This window comes from Sceloporus occidentalis, unplaced genomic scaffold (assembly GCF_023333645.1).
Source record: "Sceloporus occidentalis isolate IW3139 unplaced genomic scaffold, rSceOcc1.0.p SCAF_5, whole genome shotgun sequence".
NCBI lineage: Eukaryota > Metazoa > Chordata > Lepidosauria > Squamata > Phrynosomatidae > Sceloporus > Sceloporus occidentalis.
The window spans coordinates 102,800,171-102,820,667 of record NW_028316985.1 but is presented as its reverse complement, the minus strand read 5'-3'; the positions used below and the strand labels follow the sequence as shown (position 1 = coordinate 102,820,667).

Sequence of the window (20,497 nt, the reverse complement as noted above, 5' to 3'; positions counted from 1 at the left end):
AATGCTCTCAGAGGGATTTGCAGATTGTTAATTCAACAGTTTCCTGCCCCCAGGCTTACAATGTAAAAAGATATGACACAAAAGAAGGGAATGGCAGTAGGAGAGGGTTCAAGTCTAGCAGATACTGCTGGCTTCAGTCAGGAGCGTGTGGGTTGTAGCCCAAATGGACCTCATATCCAGCCATGGATAATCTGGGTAGCAATGGTTGTTTAGGGGCCCAGCCCTACCTTTGGCAGGGAGAAGATGCTGAACCTCAGCAAGGAAAGGGATGGAATGCTCCTCAGCTGTGCACCGTCAGCTGCATCACCTACCATCAATAAAACCTTGTAGCAGTAATATTTGTTAGTGGTTTGGTAACCAAACAAAAGAGAGCCAGTGTGGCGTGGTGGTTTGAATGTTGGACTATGAATCTAGAGAACATGATTCCAATTCCTGCTCCGACATGAAAGCCCACTGGATGACTTTGGGCAAGTCACAGCCTCTCAGCCTCAGAGGGTGGCAGTGGCAAAACCCCCTCTGAAGTAACTTGGCAAGAAAACCCCATGATAGGTTTTAGCTTCAAGTTTGAAATGACTTGAAGCTAAAACAACACACACATGAAACAAATCATGGGACGACCTGAAACTGCATCTAGTATGACTATGTCATTATTCGGCACCCAGTTCCAGAACAGAAGATGCTAATCATTGGTCATTCTTGCTGAAGTTTGTAAGAGCTGACGTTCAAAAATTGGAAGATCAAAAGTTCCCCGTCCTAATAAGTGAAGAAATAGTGAGCTGTGAACTGCGAGGCAGAGGGGGAAAATGATTGAAACATATGGATGGGGAATAGTGGTTTGAAAGGAAAGAAAGTGGTTAAGAAAGAAATGAAAATAGAGCGGTAAAGTTAGAAGTTTAGCATTATAGATAATTATATTTGCACTATATCAATATAATGTAAGAAAATCCTCTTCACCTTAAAATGTTTTGTGTAATGACCCGATGTAATAAGTGTGTTTAATATGTGGTGAAAAGAATGTAACATTTTAAAATTTTAGTCAATAAAATTGAAAAAAAAAAGGTTCCCCATGCTAGGGCTAGTAGGTGTTCATGACCCCCATGTTGTTGTGCACTAAACAAAACTCTGTCCATGATGCCCATTTAGGAACAAATCACATTTTCTCAGCAATCATTAGACTCCAGTTATATTCCTGAAATCACTTCATTGTGATGGGATTGTTGGAACGTACATCAAATAAAGAAATGTTCATCTGTTGCTATAAAAGTGATTGTCTCTAGGAAGTATTTACCAAGTTTCATCCGCAGGCAAGTGAAAGACGTACGTGTGTGAAAAGTATACAGCAAAACCCCTTGGTTATATATGCCACCTTGCTACACACTTAGACGCAACATGTTTGGCATGATTTTGCACAGGCCATCGATTGTATAATGGTGATAAAAGACTGAATCATAAGTAGAAGCGTCTCCATTACATACACTCCTGACACTGAGATAGTGTTTAAAGACTGGAATTTATGTGTGGGATATTTGAAAAGAACAGATGGAGATTTAATATGTATAGAGTTTGAGGACTGAGAATTAAGACAGTTAGTACCAGGACTGAGTAGATGCATAGTTCTTTTATTTTGTTTTGTTAATGGATGCAAGTATAATTTTTAGTGGCATTTATGGTGTTTTTAGAGTTTAGAAATAATTTGGTGATAAGGATAAGCTTGTCTAAATTAGAGGGCATAATAACGATATATAGACCAATATACTTTTAGTATGCAGATGTTGGAAGTTATTTGTTTAGTATAGGTTTTCCTGTGAGTGGTTTTGTTGTTGCCATTGTTTTCCAACTGAATATTATAAAAAAAAAAACAAACACAGTTAAACATACCAATTAGCAATTTTTATTACTGGGCCCACCACCAGGAAATACCAGAATTAAAAAGAAGAAGAAAACACCCCTAAGCAAAGCTTAGAAAAATTGGTTAAAACCTACAACTGATTTGGGATTGCAAGAGACTGAAATCTGGAGATTACTTTTATTTTGGGCTTCATTAAAAACAGGGATGGCACCATAATGTTCAGTGATTAAATTCTACGTATCTGCTTGTCGCCATCGAGTGTCTAAACACCAAGACCAGGAGTCCATTTGAACACATAACTATTACTTTTAAAATACATGTGTCCCTCTACATTTGCTGGGGTTAGGGGCACAGGACCCCCGTGAATGTGGAAAAATTGCAAATAACAAAAAGCCCTGTTTTTATCTGATAGGACACCTCTTTGGGAATCTCTAGGTCCTTCAATGCAACTCTGTGGTCAGCATCTGCCAGACATTGACCATAGAACTGCACTGGAGGAACTACGAATGCCTAATGCAGTGTTCGCTCTAGGAATCTCTAGGTCCTTCAGTGCAACTTTTGGTTAAGGTTGATCATAGATTTGTGCTGGAGGAGCTAGATATTCCTAGAGAGAACAAATCCATAAAATCTGCGAATACTCAAATCTGCAAAAGTGAAAGCCGCAAATGTGGAGGGACAAGTATACATTGATCAAACCTGAACGTCATGGTTATGCCACCACCCAGGCATCTTTTTTAACTGTATGATGTTTTTATTTTAAACCGCTGTAATCTGCTTTGATTCCCCTGCAAAAAAGCAGAATATAATTATTATTATTTTAGGATTGCCATTTACCAACCCAGAGAGATCTTGCCCCTCCGTTTACCCTTGTCCATCTATGGAAGGACTCAACTGCTTCTGCTTTTTGGCTCTCTCTCCCCATTCATCCCCACCCAGGTCTTATAAGAGAAAGGCTCTCAATACCAGGGTGACCAGATGCTATGACTACAAAGGAGGACAAAGCACCACAAGGTGTAGGACATTCAGGACAAAATAAAAGCTCAAAACACCAGTAGAAATATAAATGTGTATGGCCTGTTACAGACTGCCAAAATAAAGCTGCTTGGGGTCTCTTTGGAGGTATGCTATTTAAATGACGCATGGGTCCTAAGAGTCCGGAGGTCGCACCAAAGCCACACTCCATTCCTAAGCACTGGAGTGCAGCTTTGGTGCAGCTTCCGGATTCTTAGGATGCATGCATCATTTAAATAGCATACCTCCAAAGAGACCCCAAGCAGCTTTATTTTGGCAGTCTGTAACAGGCCTATATCTCTTAGTCATGCTCAAAATGGAGGACATTTTGGCATTCCTGCTGGACAGAAGGGTGAAATGTAGGATATGTCCTCGGGGAAAGGAGGACATCTGGTCACTCTGCCCTTTACCCAATTGTGTGTATCTGCCTTCAAGCCACCTGTTGAGTGTAGTGGAGTCTCCCTCCTTGGAGGTCTTTAAGCAGAGGCTGGAGGGCCATCTGTAGGGATGCTTTGACTGAGAGTTCCTGCATGGCAGGATGGAGGTTGGAGTGGGGGAATATATGGAGGTTCTTTTCGCAGGGGGCGGGAACGGAGGCTGGAAAGAGGAGGGCCTAGGCGCCTATTACAATAGGGCCTAGCTTTATGATATGCTCTGAGGCGAGGCCAGGGGCTGGCTCTTCTCTGCTCCAAGGAGGAGGAGAAGGAGGAGGAGGAGGAGGAGGGCGGCGGCCTGGCCCCTCTCTCGCCCTCCTTCCCCGCCTCTTTTCCCGAGGCCAGCCTCATGTAGCCCCTCAGGAAAGGAGCCCCTGCTGCTGCTGCTGCTGCTGCTGCTGCTGCTGCCTCCCCGGGCCTTCCAGACCATCATGTCCTCCTCCTCCTCGAGCCCGGTTCGTTCGCCCACCCTCCTTCGCCCCCCGAGGACCATGAAGAAGGACGAGTCTTTCCTGGGGAAGCTTGGAGGGACCTTGGCCAGGAAGAAGAAGGCCAAGGAGGGTGAGACACAGAGAGAGGAGGGAGGAGGGTTCAGGCAGAGAGGATGCAGCCACACTGGGGGCAGAACCCGCTTTGGAAGCGCTTTTACTCTGAGGTGGCTCAAGGGCTATGGAATTCTGGGAGTTGGAGTTTGTTGTGGGGCCCCTACAACAAACTCCAACTCCCAGAATTCCATAGCCTTGATCTATCTATCTATCTGTCTGTCTGTCTGTCTGTCTCTCTCTCTCTCTCTCTCTCTCTCTCTATCATCTATCTGTCTGTCTGTCTGTCTGTCTGTCTGTCTCTCTCTCTCTATCTATCTATCATCTATCTATCTATCTATCTATCTATCTATCTATCTATCTATATATTATGGCACCTTTAAAAATGAATTGGGAAATCATTCCTATTAATAATAAATTAAAATCCTTACATTTGACCCGAATAATTTAGTTACAGTGGCAAGCTTTTGGTATAGGCTGAAATATATATCTATATCTATATCTATATCTATTCAATTGTGTGGAAGTCACAGCACTTAGTTATTTGTATACGGCAAATGGAATACCAATATTCCTACTTTCTACATCTTTTGCAATCATTTGTGACTCTGATCTTGCATTGGAGAAGCCAGAACACAACAGCTTTGCTTTGATAGGTATGGAAATGTATTGTGTCCTAAGAGACTATCATTGTGTTACAAGGCTGCACCCAACATGAAACTGAGCTGTCAATATTTTTTGTAACTGATCTGAAATCTTTTCCTAGAATACATAACATTAGAAGTCAGTCATATGCATCTTTCAAGGCTTTACTTCAAAGGCTGAAGCCCAGGGTCTTGATGTTTCTTTCTTCTGTGGTTCAGTTCTTCAATATACATCCCTAAAACAGACATGCAGTATAGTTTGTTCTGACTTGTGGCGATCCTAAGACAGGGTTTTCCTCGCAGTGTTTGCCATTGCCTTCCCCTGAGGCTGAGAGAGTGTGACTCGCCCAAGGTCACCCAGTGAGTTGACACGGCAGAACTGAGACTCGAACCCTGATCTCCGGAGGCGTAACCCAACACTTAAAGCATTACATGCTGGATCTCAGTAGCCAGTGTTTTGATGAGCGAATGAACCATCTTGGCAACGGTTATGTCAGTTAACACATGTGGCGAGATAAGCTAGCTATCTGATCCACGTTTGTTTCAGTAGTCAAAGACAGAGCCATGTGAGTCTGGAAAATCAATACGCAAAGGGATCTTGGGGCACCTTTGATATCGACTTGTTTACAGGCATCTGAGAAAGGAGGCTCAAGTCTACGAAAGCTCAGGCGGCCAACTTCTTTCTTTCAGTTCGCCTCAAAGGTGCTCCAAGAACCAAGATCCCTTTGCAGACTCAAGTTTGTTTGAGTGTCACTCACAGTGTAATCGCATACAGTTTCCATACCTATTTGGAAAGGAAGCCCATAGAGTTTAAGAGGCCTTACTTCCAGGTAAGTGTCCATTCGAGGTGACCGGACGTCCTCCTTTTCCAGAACAGGCCCTACATTTCAACCTTCTGTCCAGGTAGAATTTCAAAATCTCCTCCATTTTCAGCATGGATTTGTATCAGCGTTTTTAGCTTTTAGTTTGTAATGCCCTCCATTTTACAGTGCCTTGTCCTCCTTTGTGGTTAGGACTCTGGTCACCCATTGAATTGCTGCCTTACTATGCTACGTCTCATGTCGGCCTTTGAGCCCTCCAACCCTGTGTCTCTCTGTTTGCCTGGAAACTTTACTCACACAGCTTAATTTCTGGTTTAGGCATGAAATTTGGAAGGGGAAGGGTGTGTTGGTGCATGCTTTCATATGGGTTCTGTTTTGTTTCCCTTAGGTCTTAGTCTTCCTTTATGGTTCAGTGACCTGTGATAATGCTCAAATATAGCTTCCAGGTTGCAGCATCTCTAGTTAAAAGCTAACTGCAGGAGTGAACTGGTGGCTTTGTGTGAGTAATTTTCCTTCAGCCTCCAACCCATTCAATGTATAATATGGGATAATAATGTTATCTTACTGTTTTTACAAGAATGACTAATTTATGTGATATTATAGAACACACTGCCAGTATATTTGGTGTTTTACAGAGTAGCATAAGCAGAACAAGACAGGTCTGTGCCCCAAAGAATGTACAACATTATTTTAACACAAGAACGGTGCTATAAAGGACAAGAGAAGCAAGTGCGATCACAAGTGCAGATGTGGTTATTCTGTGAGGGATTGTGTAGAGCTCCAAAAGGCGCCAGGAAAATAAACAGATAACAGGGAATCTCCTTGCTAGGAAAAATGCCATCTGCTAGATTTCCATTTGTTTTGGAGCTGTACAAATGGCTGTGCCTCAGAAAGAGTCGCCAATTCTTTCTTTCCCTCTCTGGCAAGGCTCCTGTGTCTTTAGTAGGTGCATTGCAGATGGAAACTGGAAGGTGAAGCTTTTCTTGGCATGGCAACTGAGCGATGTGAAAAAAAGTGTGCTGCTGGTTTTCTAGTTGTTAAGTAGTTGCTAAAGCCGCAGCAACCCCTTCAGGAAAAGGAATCTGGCAAACTGATGCCTGAACAGTTGCTTGAGATCTTCAGAGTAAGGAGGTTCTGCTTCTTAATATCAGGAGGGAGAGGAGTATTAAACAAAGCTTTTGAGATTTTTACATTTAAAATCTCCAGTTAATTTCAGATGATAGTCAAATTATATCTTGAAAAGAATGTACTTTTTTCGCCTGGTCTGTTGGAGCTGCCTTAAGGAACTCCAAATTAGAAGAGGCAGAGGTGGTTGCTAGCTTAGATGGCTATCAGAAAGGCCAAATGGGACCTGCAATGTGAAATGCTCCATTTCATCATGCCAGCAGTCAGCCATGCCCTCCATACTATCTCTTTTCCAATGAGATTGTTTGCCCCACTCTCTCCAGGATCTGGGGAGGTGGTTGTAAAGGTGTGAAGCTGTTTGTTTTTGTATTTAACCAAAACCCGAGCTTTCCACTTTATTTATTTATTTATTGGAGAGAGTTCTATATCATTTTCCAGCCCGCAAGGGTTCCCGATCCATTGAACAAATACAAATAATTAATACAACTTTAAAACACATTAAAATACTGTTTAAAAGCAGTCTAAACATTCCTAAAATACAATTCTAAAACAGATTATTTTTCAAACACAAAAATCCATGTGGAACAGCACTGTATGTAGAGAGATCTTGTAGCACCTTTGAGACTAACTGAAAGAAAGAAGTTGGCAGCATGAGCTTAAGTCCACATCCTCAACTTTCCATCAGATGCATTTGAGGAAGTAGAAAGCTTTAGTCTACGAAAGCTCATGCTGCCAACTTCTTTCTTTCAGGTACTCAAAGGTACTACAAGAACTCTATGCATACTGATTCTACAGACTAACACAGCTATATCTTTGAGTTCTACCACTTGAAAAATGAGTTCATACAGAATTAGACAAATGTGTGGAGGATAATAGTTTTGTTCTGTTTTTGTTCTGAAGCGACAGTTAAATAACTGGCTCAAACAACAAAGAGAAGAGCAGCATTTTCTAGAATGGTTTGTGAATTTCACAAAGGGGATAACCAAAAGTTTAAACAGCTAACCTTTGTAGGGCAAATAGGATTTTTGCAAATTTTTCAGTTACCCTACTAAGGGTATTAAGACAGCTACCGCTGCTTTTTTGTTTCTTAGACTAGTTCAGCAGTAAACTAAGTTGGTGGGACAAATGCAGGCATGGGATTTTCTCTCTTGAAGGTTTTCTGAATGAAGCAAACATCTGTCCGGATATTTTTAATACATTTCTATCCCGTTTTCTAAGGAAGGTATTGGAAAGTACAGATTTGGAACCAGAAGCAGGAAAGAAGAGGGATAGGTGCCTGTGCCATAAAAATGAAGAGTAATTCAACATGTTTCAGTAAATTTTCCATATGATTTTCATTTTGGTAGCCAAGCTTATAGATTTATTTTTTAAAGCATGCTGGCTGTAGCTAGAGAGGCAGGCTTATCTGCTCTTTCCTTTTCTTTCTGTTTATGCAGTAAGGGATTCTGGAGGCAGCTACTGTATACTTTGACTCTTGTAGAGAGGAACACACAACTAAAATAGGATCATCTAGAGCAGAATCCTATTCTTTCCCTGCTCAGGTTTATTGCATTGTTTGCTCCAAACATGTTGCTGCTGTCTGACACTGAAAAGTATATATTTATCATTCCTCCTTCACCATCTTCCCAATGTGGCTAAAAGTAGTCCAACTAGATAGAGGATGAGAAAGAAAGGGAGATTGGGCAGGTAACCTCTTTTCTAGAGGCTTTGTTAACAGAAGTATACCTGTATAACTAAATGTCCATATTCAGATACCATATTAAACCATCATGAGAATGAGTCATAGCAAGTTTTAGGCTTCCAGACTTTCATCTTTGGGGACAGTCGTAAAGAGAAGCTTGAAAATTTAAATTAACCAAGGGCCCAGACTTGACAAACTATGGCTATTCTTAACTATGTTAAGTTAAGTTATTTGCAACAACTATTCTTGGATGAGCAAAGTGAGGTGTGTGGGCTGCATGCAACATATAAGAACTTCTCCGTTTCCCGAGTCTAATAGCCATCTAAGCCACGCTGATTTTTTTCCTGGAAATTGCATTCTTTGTCCTTCATGATTTTTGATAAAACCACTTTGCAAACCAAAAACAATTGAAACCAGAGGTGGATTTTTTGCCATTTCTGGTTGGGATTGTTCCCAAGATGGGTGCAGCCCGCATTGGACTGTGGAGGTGGAGGAGAATGGCTCACAGACTATTGGAAGTTAACCATCCCAATTGAATCAAACAAGAACCATACTAGAGGATTTGTAAAAAGGTAAAGGAATTCCTCATTGACAAGGTTGTCAAGACCATAGGGAGAGGTGCTCATCTCTATTACTAAGCCAAAGAGCCAGCATTGTCAGAGACTACTCTGTGATCATGTGGCCAGCATGATTGCACAGAATGCTGTTTACCCTCCCATTGTAGTGGAATTTGTATAACACACTAAATTGTAGTTCGTCTAAAACAAAAGCAAATTTGAAGTCGACAGGAAGCCACCTTCAAGCCTCCCAGCTGCTCAGATGTGGGCCAGCTTCCAGGTGCTCCGGTGATGTGGCATTTACATGTCACACACCACCGGAGTGTCATGAAGTTGGCTTTTTGCTGCCCGAAAACCGAGTGGCTCTTTGCCACTCCTTTTTCAGGTGGATTCAAGACGGATTGGGGCCATGGTGTGTGGTTGCCACGGCCCCAATCTACCTTCGGGGCAGTCTGTTTCACCCCAGTGTGAGAGAAAAAATGGGTTGGGGTAAAAAGTGTATTTTGCCACAAGGCCACTATGGTTATCCCTGAATATATTTCCTAGACTAGAAATCCAAGGAAGATGATGAGGATTTCCCATGGTGATGGACCTGATGCTATATCATATGTTGATGCTGTTCACAATGGCACTGAAGGGAAAGGGGTACAAGCACCCAAATCCCCGCTGTATCTCATTCCCACCATCCTAAACGGTAGCTGCTCCATATGAAACCCTTAGCAAATGAAACAGCACACTGTACAATGGCAGCTGCAGCACATTCCTAGCCACGTCTACTCGGAAGCCCTGCTAACTTCAATTGGTTTTATAGTTTCAATGTGGCTGCAGTATGTCATCTGTGTTGTGTGTGTGCGTGGAGTGCAGGCAGTAGGAAAGGGTTAGCATTTTGATCTCTGCCAAAGAGTAAAATATAAAAACAATTAGTGCAGTATTTTTAATGTACAGTATTGTGTTTTTAAAAAATAAAATGGCACTGCAGCAAAATTAGTCCAGAATTGTTATGTCCAGTGTTTTTCTTCATTTCCTATGGCAATGACAGGTAGGAGGAACAGTTTTACTCAGGAATGCAGAAAGCTGCTATATATTGAGTTAGTTCACTGGCCCAGCAACCTCAGTATTCTCCAAGTTGACTGCCAGTAGTTCATAAGGGTTTCGGACCACTTCCAGTCTTACTGAAGAGAGGGCTTGCGAGAGTTAACCTTCTGTGTACAAGCCATGGGCTGTACAAGTGTGCTGCAGTCCTTCCTGTTCAGTCTGCCATTCTGAATAATAGCTGTTTTCTTCATCTTCTAGCAGGGATGGACAAAGTGCAGCACCCAGAACTCCTCATGATTGGTTTTTAGGTCTGATGGAAGATACTGTCAACAGCCTCTGGTAGAGTAAACTTCTCTGCCTTACAGCTTTTTCAGCTAAAATGCTAAAGAGTGACTTTTCTTATTAAATGAAAGCTAGAAATCCAAGCTACAACATTATCTAAAATTCACAAAGCAGTGATACCTTTATTGGGTCAATCCCAATGCATAAAATATATTATGCAAGCTTTCAAAGTTTCACTGGCTTCTTCATGAGGCAAAGATGTCAATCTTACAGGAGGAAAAAGTGACAATGGGCCACAACAGGCGGCCATCTGGGCAGCTTCAGAGCGCGGCATTTTGATGACGCATGCTCTGAAGCTGACTGGAAGCTAGCTTCAAGCCGCCTGGCTGCCCAGATGTGAGCCGGCTTCTGGGTGCTCCGGTGGTGGCATTTACATGTCGGACACCGCCAGAGTGTCATGAAGCTGGCTTTTTGCTGCCCCAAAACCATGTGGCTCTTTGCCACTCCTTTTTCAGGTGGATTCAAGGTGGATTAGGGTCATGGTGTGTGGTTGCTACGGCCCCAATCCACCTTCAGGGCAGTCTGTTTCAACCCAATGTTAGAGAAAAAGGGGGTTGGGAGGAAAAGTGTATTTTGCCACAAGGCCAATATAGTTATCTCCGAATATGTTTCCTAGACTAGACATCCAAGGAAGTAGATCAGAATTTCCCATGATGATGGACCTGATGCTATTTTCATATCATATGCTGATGCTGTTGTTGTACTTTAATCAGAAAGTTTCAAAAATGTGATTAACCCCAGCGGGAATGCGTTTTAGGGAATGTTTTCCTCACTTGGCCTTCTGTTCACAGCCATACTTCACAAAAGGTTGCAATCCACTTGCAGGAAATTCAGCTGTCGCTTCCTTTAGTTGAATATGTTTTGTTCTTTAAGTTGATAAGAATCTTCTTGGGTTTTTGGGTTTGATGAAGATGGAAGAGAGTTGGGGAAAGTCAGCAGCTACTTGTGAATGGCTACTCAATCAACTTGTTCTAACAAGTTAACCAGGCTTCCTAGCCTATAGGTTGCATGATGTGGTCAGTGCTGTGGCCCAGGTGGGCACAATATTAGTATTACAAGCATAGCAGCCAGAGCCAGCCTTATGGTATGCCCCAGAGATTCCCTAGCTTCATATTTAAACTCAGGATTCATTAAATATATTTAACCGCCATGTACTAGGGTTTAAAAACAACAATCCAAATGTGAACTGGAATGGTTTTTTCTGATCCCCATGAAAATTCCAGACTATTGTTGGATGTGAAAATTCCCTTGTCCAAAGAAGTGCTTCTGTCTTTAGAATCAAGTGTGTTCCACCTAGACAGAGGCAGGAAACACAAGGTGGAATAAAGTTAAAATTAAATTAAACCAAACACTCACCTGTGTGGATAATGGTTTAAATGCTGGACTATGACTCTGGAGACCAAGGTTTGAATCCTGGATTGGCCATGGAAATCTAAAAGTCATGAGTCTAGAGTCTCCGTAAGTCTAGAGTCTCCGTAAGTTGGAAATGTCTTGAAAGCACATACAACACTTCTTTTATTATGAAGTATTTGACATCATTGAATTTCAAATGTCCCTTGTGGAGGAAATTTCAGTTTTTCCCAACTGAGGTCAATCTGAGCCTACTGACAACCAGAGGCGTCATTTTTGCTTTTCATCACCATGATCTGTTGACAAGCTACATGGCTGGGACAGAAAGATGGGGTAGTGACAAAAAAGTCAATGGTTTTGTTAGAAATTTCTTTTGGTCCTAGTGGTTTTTTGTTTGTAAGTGAAGAACCCATAGTGGCAAACAGTTGAAGTTTGGTAACATTGTAGAGTTGTATTTTAGGTCTGATTTTATGTGGCTTCTGCCCAAAATGTGACTCTGTGGGATTAAAACATATCATCCTATTGCATGAAGGTTAACCACATTTGCTTACAAATTTTACAAAATACACTGGAAGTATTTTACGGAGGACTACAGGCAAGCAAAGCCTGATCCTGTTTACTCAGAAGCAAGACCCATTGCATGCACTGGGACTTATCCAACAGTGTCCTTTGGCTTGCCCTGAACAGGATGGTTATTAATTTTGAAAAGATAACTGTAAATGTTTGGCTTCCACATGTGGATCAAAGGAAGTCCACCCCCCTTCCCTGGCTTCCTAGCTTGCAGCATTTCCTTTCATTATTCACATTTTAAAATACTAAAGTTTGCAGATGTTATTCCAGATTGTCCTTTCCGGAGTTGTAAACCTGTGTGCACCAATCTAGTGCTTAACTTGAGTCGGTACCTATGAATAGTGATATGTAGATGCGCCTTGGAGATATTTGTAATTAATTTATAAAAGCTTGATATTTGATAGCTGATCTGTTCTTCCTTCCTATCCAGATTGTGGGAATAGGCCTGGCTTCTCAGTCCTTTCTCACCACTGGGTGTAGGATAGAAAAGAGTTCCCCAAATTTTTAGTGCTTTAAAATATGCACATAGAAACATAGTCACCTGAATTAAAAATACAAATAATACTGTACTTTGCTATCATATCCACCTCAAGACTTGCTTTTACAAGTTGTAATCTTTACATCTGTAAGCATTAACCTACCTTCTTGTGTTTCTGCATATGTTGCTTACCCTGCTTGAGAGGAGGCAAACCCAGAGTAGTTAGTCCTGTGGAGATGCAACAGGCCACCACTTCAGAGGGATTGGGGTTTTCTACTGCCTCTCTGCTTTGTGAATGATGATTGAATTATTAAAAACTGGGCCTGAGACATTAAAAAAATCTACAAACCCAGCAGAGTCTGGTTGTAATGTGACAGGGTCAAAGTAGTGAATCATGCAGGGAGCAGCTGCGTTGGGTTCATACATGCACACGGCTTTAATAATTGCTTCTCATAATGCACTAATACTTCTTCTGCATGTACTGTTGACCTGTGCACACAGTTTGGAAATGACTGTACTGTGTGATCTTCCTGTTACAGATGAGACCTTTCACTTTGCCTTCAAAACATCTATCCTGGCTTTTTTTTTTTTTTTTTTTAAATAATCTTTATTGAATTTTAACATATAAAAAAAAGGAAAGTCAAGCTCTTTTCTAGTCAAAATAATCATACATTGTTCCTTTACTCTTCTCTCTCCCTCCCCCCTCCCCCCTCCCCCCTTTATTGTTCTTTATGTTGCTGAACTCTTAGCTACAATTTTTAATTCCTCATAAAGTCAATCAGATATTGACTCTTTATCTCTTATTTATCCTTACTCTTCTGCTTAGTTACTAAGACTATATTTCCCATACATCCTCTTTTCTCTTGTTTTAACAAACCAAGTATTATCCCTTCACCTTTACTTAATGCATTTTCTACATATTCACTATATATTTATCTATTTTTACTTAGTTATTTTTCTATCTCTTATCAGATTGGTATATTTGCAGCAGCCTTATCCAGGTGTCATTCCCTTCTTCATCCTCTTTCTCATTTAATGCCATTGTTAATTTGTCCATTTCCCACGCCTCTAGACTTTTCTCTAGCCATGTCTCTATATCCGGCGTCTCTTTGCTTTTCCATTGCTTTGCTAATACTATCCTTGCTACCGTAATCAAATATAGTATGATCTTCTTTTCTTTTCTTAATTCTTTATTTTCGATTATATTCAGCAGGCACATTTCTGGGAGTAATGGAAATTCTATTTGGGTTATTTTTATTAAAATCTTATGCACTTTAATCCAAAAATTTTTTATTACGGGGCATGTCCACCACATATGATAGAAACTACCTATACCTTTTTCACACTTCCAACACAGTGCTTTATCCTTTTTATATATTTTTGCTATTCTGCTCGGGGTGAGATACCATCTATGTATCATTTTATAATAATTTTCTTTAATATCCATGCATAATGTAAACTTAAGATCTTTCCCCCATGCTTTTTCCCAGCTTTCTAATTGGATATTATGCCCTATGTTTTGTGCCCATTTTACCATTCCCTGTTTTATGTAATTTTGTTCTAATTCCAGCTTTAAAAAATGTTTATAGAATTTTGCTATCTTTTTTCCTTTCCCATCTTCTAATATTATATCTAATTCTGTTTTTTTATCCGTTATGCCATATTGATTCACATCTATTCGGTATCTTTCCCTTAGCTGATAGTACAGAAACCATGGTATATTATAACCCTCCGCATATAAATTTTCCCTTGTTTTCATAATTGTTTTCCCTTCCTCCCATTTCAATAGATCTTTATACTTTAGCCAAGCCTTACCCTCTATTTTCCCTCTTTGAAAAAGTGCCTCATGTGGAGAGGTCCAATCTGGTAGTTGGCTGTAAATTTTTCCTTTATATATTTCCCATACCCTCCATAATGATCTTCTTATTATATGGTCTTTGAACTCTTTATTTAATTCCACTCTATCTAACCATATATAAGCATGCCAACCGTATCTCAGATTGAATCCTTCTAGTTTTAGAGTTTTTTCGTCTTTCAACTCTATCCACGTCCTTATCCACTCCATACAGCATGCATCAAAATACAATTTAAAATCTGGCATTCCTAGTCCTCCTCTTTCCTTAGCATCTGTCAAGGTATCCCATTTAATTCTCGCTTTCCTTCCTGCCCAAATGAACTTTCTTAAATCTTTCTCCCATTCGCTGAACACTTTATTGTTAGTTATTATTGGTATGTTTTGGAATAGAAATAAAATTTTTGGTAATACACTCATTTTCACAATCGCTATTCTCCCTAATAACGATAACTGTAACTTCGACCATTTTTCCAAATTCTTTTTTATATCTTGCCAGTTTGTTTTGTAATTGTTGTCAAATAATTCACTATTTTTTTTCGTAATCTGAATTCCCAAATATTTAACCTTTTTCTGTATTTGTATTCCTGATTTTCCCTGTAATTCTTTTTGTTTACTTTCCTTAATATTAAATGCAATTATTGCTGACTTTTCTTTATTAATTTTTAATCCTGCTAAATTTCCAAATTCATTTATTATTTCCAAAATTCTGATAATGTTCTCAATTGGATTTTCTACTATTACCATTACATCATCTGCGAATGCCCGAATCCTTATTTCCTCTCCTTTAATCCTAGCTCCTTGTATCCTTTCTTCCTGTCTTATTCTGCTACATAATATTTCTAGACACATTATAAATAATAGGGGTGACAAAGGACAGCCTTGTCTTGTACCTTTATTGATTATAAATTCTTTTGTTTTAACATTATTTATTATAACTTTTGCTTTTTGTTCTTTATATATCTCCTCTATCCATGACTGAACGTTGATCCCAAAATCCAATTTTTTTAACAATTTTATCAGAAAAACCCAATTCAAATTATCAAAGGCCTTTTCCGCGTCTAAAAATAGCATAGCTGCTTTTTTTTTTTTTTTTTTTTTTGAGAGAGAGAGACAAAGAGACCCCATTATGCTGTCCCCATAAAATGGGACTTCTGTTTTATACAGCAAAAAAGGTCTTGTGACTTTTAACTTGCTTTTGCAAATATGTTCCCATAGATGATTGGGACAGTAAATGAGTGCTGCATTGTGTGTCTGAAGGTCCTTTTTGGAGTCTAGAAGTTGGCCCAAATACCTCTTTGAGTAAGCACACGAAGTCAGCAATGTTAGATCTGCTTTCCGGATATTTACTATCAAACACAGTGACTGCCAAGTGGAGGTTTTTGCTGAATCTGACTATTATTTTTCCAGACTTTATTATGGCTGTACCTTCTTGGCTACAGAAATCTTTTCATGTAGAATATTCTATCTTTTCTTGTTTCATTTACTGTGAACAAAGTGGATTGCATATGTTTTGTGTTTAATTCTATAGTAATAGCTTTACCAGCAGAAATGAATGTATCTGAAGTCATAAAGTTGTGTGTGTGTAATATGAGACACTCTCAATTTCTTTCTCTCTCTCTGTTTCTGTCTGTCTGTCTCTCTCACATATGTGCAGAAAGGGGTGGCATGAGGAAGTGCAGAATGTGTATGTTTGTGCCTTCAAGTGACCTGTGGACTTACGGTGACACAACTATGAGCCACCAAAATTCAGTTAATTGATAGATCTTAATGCTTTTCTGTTCTTTCCCATGTATTTTCTACTGTATGTTGTGTACCTGTCCACTGTTATTAAGTAGAGTTATGATCTCATGAATTTCGTAGGGTTTTCTTAGGCAAAGAATACTTAGAGGTAGTTTGCTAGTTCCTTTCTCTGAAATGTAGCCTACAGCACCTGGTATTCATTGGCGATCTTCTATCCAAATAGTAACTGTGCCTGACCTTGCTTAGCTTCCAAGATCAGACAGGATGTCGTGTCTTTAGGGTATTTAGGCCCTAGGAGTAGAATAGTAAGGGGTAAATATGAACAAACATAGTTATGTGTAATTAGCTGGAGTTATAGTGGGAGTCTCCAGAAAATCCAGTTTATTCATACTTGCCCCTTACTGTTCTGCTCTTCCTCATGCCACCCATCTCTGCACATACTAATCTGTGTTTGAAACAGAAAGAGAAAAAGAGAAGTGAAGTGAAAAAAGGAAGGAACTGGTAAAACCATCTTTTAATATTCTTTGCTTAATAAAACCCTATCAAATTTATGGGCTTGCCATCAATCAACAGGTGACTTGAAGTCACATACAAATTGGGAGAATGAGAACTACAAGGAAGAATGAAGAGGTTTCATGGAAAATCATGAAGACGACTAGACGAAAGAGAAAATAGTAGGAAAAGTAATATTAAACACAAAGTGCTTCTGAACATGTAATGTGTACAGTCGCTCCTCCTAACTTGGGGATCTGCGATCTGCGCCCTCGAATATCTGTGGAGGGGCGACCTGCAGTATTCCATTTTCCAGTGGGTTTCAAGTTGGGAATCTAACTATGATCTCCAGAGTCATAATCCAACACTCAAACCACTACTCCATGTTGGCACCTTCTCCTCACCACTACTACCCCTATAGAGCCTGAACAGCTCCCTGGTACAGCCTGCTTGCTTTCCAAGCCCCAGCCTACAGTCTGTGATGAAAAGAAGGGCAGTTCCAAACTGGAGCTACACATCATGCCACATACACCACTACAACAATGTGGTTGGTTTTATGAGCGTTTTCACATCCCCTCATCTATCAGTCAAAATCAAAGTAAATTTGTCAACCTTGAGCAAGTCACATTCTCTCAGCCTCAGGGGAAGGCAATGGCAAACCCCAACATTTGCCTTAGGGTTGCCATAAACTGGAAACAACTTGAAGGCACACAACAACAACAACAAAGTGGTGCGGAGAAGAAAGAGCTGGAATTTTGAGCAAGAAGCTACAGAGCTCTGATCCAAGTCTAGAAAGTATTTTGCAGTACTGTCCAGTAGAGGGTGTAAGACTTTCCTTAAACATAAGCATCTCCTTACTCTTGTTTTATCTGTTGAAAATACATAATTTAATTTTATATTTATTACTTTTACAAGGGTAATTTCTCTGTTTTGGATGCTTTATTTTTCTTCGAGGACTTTGGCTTTAAGATGTTGCGCTTTATTTGGCGTAAGCAAGACTAGTGACTTAGTACCAGCAACAGCATCCTTAAAGAAAAACTGTGAAGGACCAGTGCTGTAATAAATCTAATTACAGTACCTACATACTATGTAAGGAACTTTGAAAGCAGGACATAGTATTGTTTGTTTCCAGAGTAATTATTTCTTGAAACTGTGGTATTGTGCAGAATGAATTATTCTCATGCAGATTTATACTGAAACCCTTATGGTTGTATTTTTGCAAATTATCAGCTTGAGATTTAGGCTAGTCCTCAGAGTGATGATAAAGAAGATGCCAGCCACAGATGCTGGCGAAACGTCAGGATGAAACTCTTCTAGAACATGGCCACATGCCTCGAAAAACCCACAGAAAACTAATATTTATGATGCACTGGCAATATTTATTTTGTAGTCCTGCAGTGAAGTACCCCCTCCCCCCCCCCCCCCTTATATTCATATTCATTCATTCATTTTATTTCTGTGCTGCATTTCTGCCAGAAAGGAACCAAAGGTTGCTCACAGATAAACTAATTGCTAATTCTAATTCACAATTACTTAATTTGAATTCTGATTCAAACTAATTCATAATTAATTGCTGAAGCTTCATATATTTAACAGCCTTTTCCTAGGGAAGGGAAATAGTGTAGCTTAGTGGACAGTCAGCTGGGTTAGCCTGAGAGACCTGGGTTCAAATCCTGGCTTAGCCATGACCAGTTGCCATCTCTCAGCCATACCTACCTCACAAGCTTGCCATCAAAATAATTTGGTATAATCTCAAAGGAAATTACATGGGATTTGTTGTTGTTGTGTACCTTCAATTCATTTCTGACTTATGGAGACCCTAAGGCGACCCTATCATAGTTTTTGAGGCAAGATTTATTCAAAAGGGATTTTGCCTTTGTCTTCCTCTGAGGCTGAGAAAGTGTGACTTGCCCAAGGACACCCAGTGGGTTTCTGTGGGGTTTTGAACCTTGGTTGCCACAGTCCAACTCTCAAACCACTACACCACACTGGCTTCCTTATCACTTGGTATAACTACCAACTACTACAGATATAATCAGCAGTTACCTGATTATATTACCTTTCATGCAGTATATGGAACAAAATTTGCCAGTGTAGTTGAGGTCATATGAAGAACACATGGAACAAAGAGCCATATGAAGATGCACCCCAAATTCTAAAATCTGAGGTGGAAACTGCAATAAGAGAAATAGCAAAACAAAACCAAAACCAAAAAAACCACACCAACAGTCACTAGGAACAGACGATATTCCAGTTGAACTGCTGCAGTCCACATTGACAGAGTCAACTCTAGTGCTAACCAACATATGTCAAGAGATATGAAAAACCAAACGATGGCCAACAGATTGAAAGTGATCAATATACATTCCCATCTACAAAAAGGGAGCCATAAGAGACTGCACCAACTCTAGGACCATAGCACTAATCGCCCATGCAAGCAAAATCATGCTCAAAATTTTGCAACACATAGACTCCAACTATACATGGAGAGAGAAATCCCAGAGGTCCAAGTGAGGTTCAGGAAAGGAAGAGGCACTAGGGACCACATTGGAAACGTATGATGGCTAATGGAGCGCACCAGGGAATTCTGAAAGAAAATCAGTATATGCTTTATAGCAAAGCCTTTGACTGCATGGATCATGAAAGGCTATGGAATACCCTTAAAGATATGGGAGTGCCAACACACCTGATAGTCCTGATGAGGAATTGTACTCAGGACAAGAGGCTACTGTCAGAACAGAAGATGGAGAAACAGAATGGTTCCCAATCGGCAAAGGGGTCAGACAAGGCTGTATCCTTTCACCCTATCTGGTTAGCTTGTATGCAGAACACATTATAAGAAAAGCAGGCTTGGACACAGAAGGAGGAGGAGGAGAGAAAATAGGAGGAAGGAATATCAACAATCTAAGATATGCAGATGACACCATAGTACTAGCAGAAATCCTCACAGACCTGATACACCTCCTAAGGAAGATCAAAGAAGAAAGTGGAAAGGTAGGTTTAATGTTGAACATAAAGAAAACAAAAATAATGACCACCGAGGATCTTCACAAGTCCACCCCTAGACAATGAAGAAATAGAAATAGTAAAAGAATTCCTATACCTGGGATCAAACATAGATTGAAATAGGATTGCAGTCAGGAAATCAGAAGAAGATTAAGAATGGGGAGGGTGGCTATGAAAGAACTAGAAAAGATCCTGAAATGCAAAGATAAAGAACTGAGTACAAAAGTTAGAATCATACAAGCCATTGTATTCCCTATTACCATGTATGGATGTGAGAGCTGGACAGTTAAGAAAGATGATAGGAAGAAAATCAATTCATTTGAGATGTGGTGCTGGAGAAGAGTCCTGAGGATCCCATGGACAACCAAAAGGACAAACTAATGGGTCCTAGAGCAGATCAAGCTGGAAACCTCCCAGGAAGCCAAGATGACCAAACTGAGGCTGTCGTACTTCAGACACATCAAGAGAAGGAAGGACTCATGGGAAAAGACAATAATGCCAGGAAAGGTGGAGGGAAGTAGGAAGAGAGGAAGGCCACATGCCAGATGGATGGACTCTATTAAAGAGGTATGGGGTTTCAGGAATTAAGCAGAGCAGTGGAGGACAGAGGGTCTTGGAGATGTCTCATCCATCGGATCACCATGAATCAAGATCGACTTGAGGACAGTTAACAACAACAAAGCTGGGTTATATAGTCAGAATTTCTCCTTGAAAGTGTGCTTAGGGTTACAGCTTGTTGAATGAAGAACTTTGTGAGTGACATGCTGTACAATAGATAGATAAATGTTTATTGAATAAGTCAACAAACTATAATAAAAACAGACAAACCATATAAAAATTACCAAATAATACAAATTGTTTTACGTTTGAAAGCAAAGTAAAAGAGATTTATTATATTGCGACTTTCATCAAACATTTTCCTTTCCTTTCCTTCTTTACTACATTTATTATGCTATATTATGTGC

At 40.1% G+C, this 20,497-nt stretch overlaps 1 protein-coding gene across 1 annotated transcript in view; it reads left to right on the top strand.

Annotated features, from left to right (window-relative positions):
* Positions 1 to 3,542: 3,542 nt before the first annotated feature.
* The window catches only part of PARVB (parvin beta), a 56,505-nt gene continuing 39,550 nt past the window's right edge, over positions 3,543 to 20,497 (top strand). The window contains exon 1 of the mRNA XM_089524952.1: positions 3,543 to 3,855. Within this exon, the coding sequence (XP_089381078.1) occupies positions 3,726 to 3,855 (130 nt within the window). The 5' untranslated portion in view covers positions 3,543 to 3,725. The remainder of the gene's footprint in view (positions 3,856 to 20,497) is intronic.